Source organism: Nicotiana sylvestris, chromosome 6 (genome assembly GCF_000393655.2).
Source record: "Nicotiana sylvestris chromosome 6, ASM39365v2, whole genome shotgun sequence".
Taxonomy (NCBI): domain Eukaryota; kingdom Viridiplantae; phylum Streptophyta; class Magnoliopsida; order Solanales; family Solanaceae; genus Nicotiana; species Nicotiana sylvestris.
The window spans coordinates 9,069,984-9,079,851 of NC_091062.1; the positions used below are offsets into that span (position 1 = coordinate 9,069,984).

A 9,868-nucleotide genomic window follows, 5' to 3' on the forward strand; every position below is an offset into this window, starting at 1 on the left:
CAAACGCTTAAAAATTTGAAGGGGTACTTATCAAATCCACCATTGCTAGCCAAACCAAAAAATGAGGAGAAATTGCTTATCTACCTTGCAGTTTCAGAAGTAGCGGTAAGTGTCGTATTAGTTCGAGAAGACCAAGGTAAATAATCACCAATTTATTATGTTAGTAAATCTTTGTTAGATGCGGATACTCGATATCCTCATTTAGAGAAACTTGCATTAGCCTTAATTATGACATCTAGGAAATTAAGACATTATTTTTAATGTCATCCTATCTCTGCGGTCACCGCCTACCCCTTACGTCTATTGCATAAACAAGAGTTATCGGGTAGATTAGCCAAGTGGGCTATAGAACTAAGCGAATATGACATTACATATCAACCTAGAACTGCAATAAAGTCACAAGTTTTGGCAGATTTCGTGGAAGATTTTAGCCAAGAGATACAATTAGAAGCAGAAAAAGAACTACATGTATTTAACGGGTCTAATCCGGGTACTTGGACCTTATTTACTGACGATTCATCAAATGTAAAAGGAGCAGGTCTAGGTATTGTCCTGGTACCACCTGCGGGTGAAACTATACGACAAGCAATAAAGTGTCATCCAATCACTAATAATGAGGCAGAATATGAGGCTGTTATTGCAGGTTTGGAATTGGCGCGAGAGCTCGGAATAGAGCAGTTTATAATCAAAAGCGATTCGCAGCTTGTGGTTAACCAAATACAGGGGACTTATACAGCTAGAGAAGCAAGGATGCAACAATACCTGGAAAAGGCACGAGATTTGGTCAGGCAATTTCAAACTTAGAAAGTCATGCAGATACCAAGGGAAGAAAATGCCAAGGCAAACGCTCTAGCTAACCTTGCATCCGCTACGGAAATAACAAATGAAGAAAACGCTTCAGTGATACATTTGTTTCATTCAGTGCTCGACCAAGACAAAAACGAGGTAAATTACAATAATCTAACTTGTGATTGGAGAAACGAGATTGTTAATTTTCTGCAATATGGAATACTACCTGAAGACAAGAAAAAGGCTCAAGCACTTCGCCAAAAAGCTGCTCGTTACTGTTTAAATCAAGGCAATATTTATCGAAAAATGTTCGGTGGTCCTCTAGCAAGATGTCTCGGGCCTTCTCAAACGGAATATGTGATGAGAGAAATACACGAGGGACATTGTGGCAATCATGCTGGAGGAAGATCTTTAGTAAAAACCATAACTAGAGCCGGCTATTATTGGCCAAAAATGGAAGAAGACGAGGAAAATTTTGTGGAAAAATGTGATAAGTGCCAAAGATATGATAACAACATGCATCGACCAGTTGAATTATTACATCCAGTTGTTGCACCGTGGCCTTTTATTTAGTGGGGGATGGATATAGTAGGTCCACTACTACAAGCCAAAGGCAAGGTAAGATTTTTGTTAGTGCTCACTGACTATTTTTCTAAGTGGGTAGAAGCGGGAACTTTCAGACAGGTATGAGAAAAAGAGGCCAGAGACTTCATCTGGCAAAATATCATATGCCGATTTGGGGTGCCAAAGGAAATGGTATGTGATAATGGCCCGCAATTTACAGGCGCACAAATCACAGAATTTTTTCAAAGTTGGAAAATTAAAAGGATTACCTCAACACCTTACCATCCGGTGGGTAATGGACAAGCTAAATCAAGAAATAAAGTCATTATCAACAACCTGAAGAAAAGACTAAAAGAATCTAAAGGCAATTGGCCAGAGGTATACCTGGAGTCTTGTGGGCTTACCCAACAACAGCAAAAACAAGTACGAGAGAAACATTGTTTTCACTTGTATACGGAGCTGAAGCCTTAATTACAGTCGAGATAGGGGAATCAAGTACGAGATACACTCAAGCTACTGAAAAATCAAACGAAGAAGAGATGCAGGTAAACCTGGATTTACTTGAAGAAATGAGGGAAACTGCATTAATAAGGATGACAACACAAAAATAAGTTATTGAGCGGTATTACAATTGGAAAGCTCGTCTCAGATACTTCAAGATTGGGGACTATGTACTCAAGAAAGTTTTCCTATCCATGAGGGCAGCCAACGCAGGAAAGTTAAGTCCAAAATGGGAAGGGCCTTACAAGATTCATGGTATCGCAGGAAAAGGAGCATACGAGCTTGAAACATTGGATGTCAAGATTCTACCTTCAAATTGGAATGTTGTTCATCTGAAGAGATACTACTTCCAAGGAAAGGAAGTTAGGTATCCCCACCCACGATTTTTATTTTTGAATTATTAAAATTTTACTAATGATTTTAGGTGATAGGCAAAAAGCTAGCCCGTACTAAACGATGAATTACGACATGAAAGACACGTGGAAATAACATAATTCCCGATCTAGGGTTACAACTATTCTGATGGAATTTTAAATGGGTTAAGCAGTCTTCATCTAAAATCGTACCTCCGAGTCCCGTATGTTTTTCCTTTTCAGGAAAAGGACCGCATGAAAGGAATAATCAAGTGCTCGAGATTTCATACTTCAAATCTCAAACACTTGGGGGACTATATAATATACATATGATATATGTATAAGAAAGGCAAAGAAGGCTGAAACAATTAAATTTCAAGTCAAGTCTAGAGTCTACTCAATAAATATCAATTTTAGAGCAAAGTCACGAGCCAAAAACGCAAGCCTGATCCAAAAACCTGTGAAAAATACACTCGTGGATACAAATTTCAAAATCTTATGAATATTTAGGTTAAATGCAGTATTTAGCCATGGGTCATAAAAGAAACCCTTGGATTTTCTTTTTTACAAATCTGTTGTAAAGAAAACAGTTACGGAAGAGTATAGAAGATAATTAAATACATGTAAGGTATTATTTAAGCTTGACAAGTTCGAATGAAAACTTTTCTCAAAGTTATTCCAAGAAACATGTGTGTTCTTATTTCTATTTTCGTATGATTACACCATTATGAAGTTGAGACGTCTTCTTCATTAAGTGTTGTATATAAAAGGGCCCTCTTTTATAATTCATGTTTGATTCAAAAATCCATGAAGTTAATTAAGCATTTCTAAAAATGCAAAAAGCCAAAAGGGTAAGACAAAAACCCACATATTAAAAAGCAAGACTTTGGGCTTATAAAAAAGCAAGGCAAATTATTAAAAGAGTATAACAGAAACTCGAAAGAATTAAGTTAAAATAAAAACTTTATAATATTAAGTTAAAACTAAGTATGAACTTAGTCTTAAACTGATTGTCATTTTAAAAGCCCCGAAAAGACCAGGGGACATGCTGTTACCAAATACATAACCCCCAAAATGGGACCAGGGGTAATATCACTACACATTCCACCAAAGAAAAAAAAAGGAGTCAAACTTCACAAATAAATGTTCACTGGGGAGCAGGTTTAGAAGAAGAGTTCAGGACGGCATCATCAGCAACAGAAGGCTCGATTTGGTCTGAAGGAGCTGGGACATCCACCGCACCAGGATCAGCTTCAACATTTTCGGGAGTATCAGCCATGGGTGAAGAAAAGCCCTGGCTTTGCTAAGTTTTTTCTATTAATTCATTAATCTTGGCTAACTCAGCATCCAATTTAAACCTTCCTGGCTTACCTCCATAAGAGTATCATGGCTCGTGTTCAAAATGTCTCAACTTACTTCAACAACAGTCTTGCCCTCAAGATCCTCGTAGTCTCTTTTCCAATGGTCAATTTCACTTTTGAGCTTCTCTCTCTCAGCCAAAGCTGCATCGTAAGAAGACTGTAAAGGGGAAAGTGAACTCTCCAAAAACTTGACCTTGTCAGAAGACACTCGGAGATCTTCTTGGGTCTACGTGAGTTTTTGAACAAGCTCACCAGCATAAACCTCTTTCTTATTTAGCAGAGCCTTAACGCCTCTGATCTCTTCAGTAATTTTGGAGCGTTGTTCAGCAAAAGAAGACTCGAGGAGGTTTTTATCCTTGCCCGCCTGGTTGGAAGAAGCTTTTTCAACTGCTAATTCCGATGCCATGACTCTCAGCTGCTGATCTAAGGTACATTTTCTTTCTTCTAAAACTTCCATTTCAAGCTGAAGACTCTCATACTGCTCTTTCCAATTGTCTGCCTCAATTTAGTAATCATGCATCAATTGCTCTGTATGGGAAACCCTTCTCATCATCTCCGTACCGATGAGATTGATCTACATAAAAAAAGGTAAGAATCTCAGCAAAAAGAGAATGGAATAGATCATGAAAAAAAATTAATACCTTTAGTGATGATTGTACGATATCATTCATCCAAGTCAAAGAACTATGACTTTCTAGCTTGGATTTTTCAACTGGACCAATCAAGGGTTTCAACCATAGGTCAGCTTGGCCTGACTTCTTCAAAAAATTACCATAAGCGGGAACTTCAATGGTAATTTGCTTCATCACTCTACTTCCACTTGAAGAACCAACTTCAGTTCGAGAAATAGTAGTAGTGGGGATTGTAGAGGAAGTCATAACGGTTTGAGGCGAAGCAGAAACAATAGTAGTATGATCAGGCAAAAGGCATTCCACTGGAACAAATACGGGAAAGAGGCAAGAGGTGCTTCCTCAGACACTAAGTCAAAACCTTCATTATCAAACTCACGCGAAAAAAGTTGTTCATCAAAGTCACGAGTAGCCATGGGAGTTTCTTCATCAGAACTCACTAAAGTGGACAGGCTCGATCACAGGTACAGAACGAGGAGTTGTAACTTCGTCATCCGAAATGATGTGTCTTCTAGCCCGCGACCTTCTAACCAAAGAACCTCCATCCTGTTCCTCTTCCTCCTCATAGTCCTGGGGTTTGTCATTTTTCCTTTTTGATGAAGAACTTAAGATAATCTCCTGAGCTCTTGCCAAAGAAAGTCTAGAAGCTGCGATTGACTCAGAACTTACACCACGAATAGGAAACCCTGATAAAAAGAAGGGTCAAATACATTCTAAAGGAAGAGTGAACAGAAATAGAAGGAAAAGAATAAAGTTTTTATCATGAGTCTTAACCTTCCAACCAAACCTGTTTGTGAGGTATTTCCAAGATCTAGCTTCCATCGGAGCAATGGTCAACAATTTCTCTACCCAACCACAGAAATTGAAAATATCTTCAACAGTTCCCATGGTTGCTAAAAAAAAAGAAAAGAAAAGTGAAACAGTCACGGGAAGACAAGCCCTTTTTTCAAAAAAGAGAAGGAGAAAAAGAAAAGAAAGAAAGTTGTAAAGTAAACTTACGTGCAAAATTCCACTTTTCAGGGAATGTTATATTTTCTTCACCTACTAACCCTACTGTAGGAGCATCAACAAATCTGGCGTAACAGCCATGGTCCTTGTCATCCTCAAGGTTGACTAAAACCCTCTTACTCCTCGCCACCAAAGTAAAGATCCCATGTCGGAACAATTTAGGGGGAGTAGAGGTGGATCATATGGAAAAAGGTGAAAGGCAATTAAGCCAAATTAGCCAAGTACCTTAGACATGCAACAGCCCTCCACACAATAGGACCAACTTGTCTTAAACACACATTGAAGAAACGACAGAGTTCAATAATAACTGGATCAATAGGGAGTCTAAAGCCCAAAGTAAAAAAGGTACGTATATACAAAGGAAAAGCCAGCTTTAAAAGAAGAAATTCTTTGGTTTGCATTAGGAATCAGAATTGGGAAATCAAAACTCCAGTGGCAGTCTCTACGAATAACAGAAATCAAGCCTTCAGTAATCCGTGAAGGGAAAACATCAGCATGATCATGGGAGGACATAGAGGAAACCTGGTTTCTAATTGATTCTCTATCAGTATAAAAAGAAAGTTCAGAAGGGATAATCTCGTCTATTGTGGGTTCACGGATTGGTTCATTGGAATCCTTACTTCTAGCAGAGGACCTATGTGTGAGAGAAGCCCTAGTTCTAGAAGTTGAAGGAGGAGTGGAACTACGTAGAGAAGAAGAACCTCTAATAGCAACCGACCCTAGACTGCGTAATCTCCCCCCTCTTCTGCTTCTAGTAGGAGCAAGAGGAAGTTCATCAACAATAAGAACTTTTAGGGGATTAGGGTTCGAAAAAGGCATAGCTCTACGAGGAAGAAGAGAAGATTGAATATTCAATGATGGAACACTTTTATGAGAAAGAAAAAATAAAGGTTATATTTATACTCAAAAGCAACCGTCAAACAAAAAAGGTAATGATGGGAACGTCAGAATGAAAACTGTCACTTCGTGATTGATGTAAGCCGTAAAAAAGCCTTAAAAGGTGCTGAAAGGTTGCAGAACCACTCAAAAGTCACCACGTGTCACCTGCATTAAATGGAAGTGACATGCAAAATGTCAGTTCTGGAGAAGGCATAATGGTATGTAAAATGGCGGCAAAAATTACCGCTATAATGAGATCCACTTCCCAAATATTCAATGGATGAATAAATGGCAAGTGAGGGGACTATATGTATTGGGAAAATCAAGTTAACATTTGGAATTAATTATGTGCTGACATGTCAGGATACGTGGATCAATGAAAGAATGACGGCTAGCAAAGAATATTCAAAGAGACACGAGCCTTAATAGGTACGAGCAAAGGTTCAAGAAAACAAGAAGGAACGGTTACTCGGACCTCTTGGTAATTTAAAGAGACATCGGAGGAATGAACCTAGATAGCAAAAAGTCCAGATACGTATTATCTGTAATTAATGAGCATCAATGATGGAAAACGCTATAGAATCTTCACGAAACAGTTACGATTGCCAATTATAACGTTACATTAATGCCATTAATTGCTCATAATGGTTCTGTTATGAGAAGAAAGAAACGTATTACTTACAAATAGCTATAAAAGGAGAGGAATAACATTTGTAAAGGGACAGAGAATATTATTGGAATACACTGATTTATTTTGCTTTGCTTAGTTTGTTATCTTTCAATTCAATTCTTCGTTTTAATTATCTAGTCGTTTCCTTATTTGATTATCAGTAACCCGAGTTTTTCTAAAATTAAGCTTTGACCGAAATTCTAATTTTCTGGTTAAACACTGGTATAAATGCGCGCGTTGTGTATAATGAAACATTTGTCTAGTTGTGGAAATTAAATAAAATAGAAATTAACAAACATATGTGTTTATCCACTTATTTTAGACAAAATCATTACACTAAAAATGAAACGCTCACTCACTCTCTTTATTGCATACCCTCCTAAAGTCAAGAAATTAAACCAGAGAAAAATGAATGAAAAAAAAATACGTTATTTGTAAGTTAAGAAGAAATTATTGCACTAAAAATGAAACGCTCACACTCTTTATTGCATACTTAAAGTCAAGAAATAATAGAAAAAATACGTTATTTGCAAGTTAAAAAGAAATTATTGCAATAAAAATGAAATGCTCACTCTCTTTATTGCATACCTAAAGTCAAAAAACCAGAGAAAAATATAAGAAAAAAAAATGCGTTTTTTGCAAGTTAAAAAGAAATTATTGCAATAAAAATGAAATGCTCACTCTCTTTATTGCATACCTAAAGTCAAAAAACCAGAGAAAAATATAAGAAAAAAAAATGCGTTTTTTGCAAGTTAAAAAGAAATTGTTGCATTAAAAGTGGAACGCTCACTCTCTTTATTGCACACCTAAAGTCAATAAATTAAAGAAAAAGAAAAGAAAAAAATACGTTAAAATTTTTCTATTAGAATGCAAATTAAAGAAAAAGAAAAGAAAAAAATACGTTATTTGCATTCTAATAGAAAATTTTCGAATCCTCCATTTTCTCTTTAAATAACTTGTTTTGGTCTGTTGATTTTTTCGGGGGATGCAAAATTGGTTAGTCGGTCGAAATTAATTGTATTCGCTAGCTAAAAATGTATAAAATATGTATATTATATGTAAATAATGCAAAACTCATATATCCAAAAAATATTTTTTTTATCGGTTATTATATTTGGGAGCGACTAAAAAATAATTTTTTTTCGCTCCGTTAATTCTCCATTTTCTTTTTAAGTGACTAGTTTTAAAGCATACACTATTTTTATTATTTCTTTTGGTTGTCCAAAAGGGAAGAAGGGGGTAGGAAATTCCCCCCTATATACTGGAGAACTTGCAGCCGAATCTTGAACTGATTTATTTTAATCAGTTTACAACCTTTTCTTTTTTGAAAAAAATATTATTTTAACCCACTCGCTATCATTGAAAGAGAGTGCAATAATAATTTGTTTTTTTTTTCTCCCAAAACAAACCAATATTATTAAACTAATATTTTTATGACCACTCTCCTTCATTTTACAGACCTATATATATACCTCTTTAATCCTCTTCTCTCTTCATTCACAACCAAACAAACACATCATCATCTCTCTCTCCCTCTCCCTCTCCCTCTCCCTCTCCTCTTTCTCTCCCTCTCCAAGAAACTAGTCGGTCTCACAGTCAGACTTATACCATTACACTCACGAGCAAAATCTTAATTTCAGTCTGTCGATATCCGTCCCAAATAATAATGGAAATCGAGTCAAGTGCTCCTCAATTAATAGCAAAAAAATTATGGAAAGTAGTGAGAATTGTTTTCTACATGTTGAGGAAAGGCTTATCAAAAAGCAAACTCATTCTTGACATACAAAATTCTCTACAAGATATGTTAAAAAGAGGAAAAATTGCTGGTAAAGCAATTAGCAACCTAATGTTACACCATCAATATTCATCTTCTTTCACTTGTAAATCCAATGATGTGGCTATGTCATCCTTGGTTACACGTCGTGAATACGAATTTAGTTGCAGTAATAGCCCTAATTTCCCCCTCTATTTCGCCAATAAACGTAGGCGAAATCATCGGTATAAGCCAGAAGAAATAGCTGTGGTTCAAAAAGTATTTGAGATATTAAATACTACAACTACAAATTATGAGCAAGCTGTTGTTGCTTCACCTTTTGCATTACCAGGATTTGGAAAAAGTCCAACGGTGAGACAATTAAGAATAACTGATTCACCATTTCCTTTAAAAGATTCAGAGGAGAATATTAATTCTCAAGTTGATAAAGATGCTGAAGAATTTATCAAGAATTTTTATAAGGATTTGAAGAACCAGAAAAGGATAGCAGCTTTTGAATCTCCATCTCCTTATCATATTTGTGCAAGAAATTAGTGAAATTTTTCTAAGTTTTGGTCTAGGGGTTTTATGGCTTGCAACAATTGACTACCTTCAATAATGCACAAAAATTATGTTATAACTAAATTTTTTTTCCTCACTTTTTATAAGTGTTTTCTTTGTTATGAAGTTGAAGGTGGGGTATTAATTTGCTTAAAGAGATGTATTTGCACAAAAATGTCATTTCTTTCTTCCCATATACTGTTTCGTTTCAAGTGTTTTTAGAGCCCGTTTGGATTGACTTATTTTAAGTTACTTTTTAGTTATTTTGCAGTGTTTGGATAAAGTAAAAAATGCTTTTAAACCCTTGTTTTTAAGCTAAAATGACAAAAATAAGCCAAAAACTAGGAGGGTGTTTCGTTTGGCTTTTAAGCTGGCCAAATTAAGTTCTTTTTAGCTTTTTTCAATATTTGGTAAAGTTAGAAATTGCTTAAAATAAGTTAAAAACTGTTTAAAACAAGCCAAAAGCAATAAGCTCGGTAGCCCCAACTTACTACTTTTTGGCTTAAAAGTTATTTCTGTTGAAAAGTCACTTTTTTTAAACCAATCCAACGGGCTCGAATTTCTAACTTATAGCTTTTGGCTTAAAAGTCACTTACAATAAGTCCCATCTAAATGAGCTCTTAGTTATTTTCTATTTTGGTCAGTTACAAAAAATATTCACTTTTTTATATTAAGCTTTTAATGTTACACTTCCGAATGGGAGTCTTGGCATAACTGGTTCGAACCGTAAAAACAACAACTTATGAAAATATATGGTAATGTTGCGTATAATAGACCCTTGTGATTCGGTCCTTCTCCGG

General features: G+C 35.9%; 2 protein-coding genes across 2 annotated transcripts; both read left to right on the forward strand.

The window, feature by feature from the left end:
* The first annotated feature begins 810 nt into the window (after positions 1-810).
* On the forward strand, positions 811-1,362 carry LOC104212205 (uncharacterized). The gene has a single exon (XM_009761422.2). The coding sequence runs from the start codon at positions 811-813 to the stop codon at positions 1,360-1,362; it is 552 nt and encodes a 183-aa protein (XP_009759724.2).
* A 6,891-nt stretch (positions 1,363-8,253) lies between these two features.
* LOC104212204 (uncharacterized) lies at positions 8,254-9,283 on the forward strand. The gene has a single exon (XM_009761421.2). The coding sequence runs from the start codon at positions 8,421-8,423 to the stop codon at positions 9,060-9,062; it is 642 nt and encodes a 213-aa protein (XP_009759723.1). The 5' UTR covers positions 8,254-8,420; the 3' UTR covers positions 9,063-9,283.
* The last annotated feature ends 585 nt before the right edge of the window (positions 9,284-9,868 follow it).

Excerpts from the sequence above, each read along its gene's own strand:
- LOC104212204 (XM_009761421.2), top strand. The coding sequence starts at position 8,421 with ATGGAAATCGAGTCAAGTGCTCCTCAATTAATAGCAAAAAAATTATGG.
- LOC104212205 (XM_009761422.2), top strand. The coding sequence starts at position 811 with ATGCAGATACCAAGGGAAGAAAATGCCAAGGCAAACGCTCTAGCTAAC.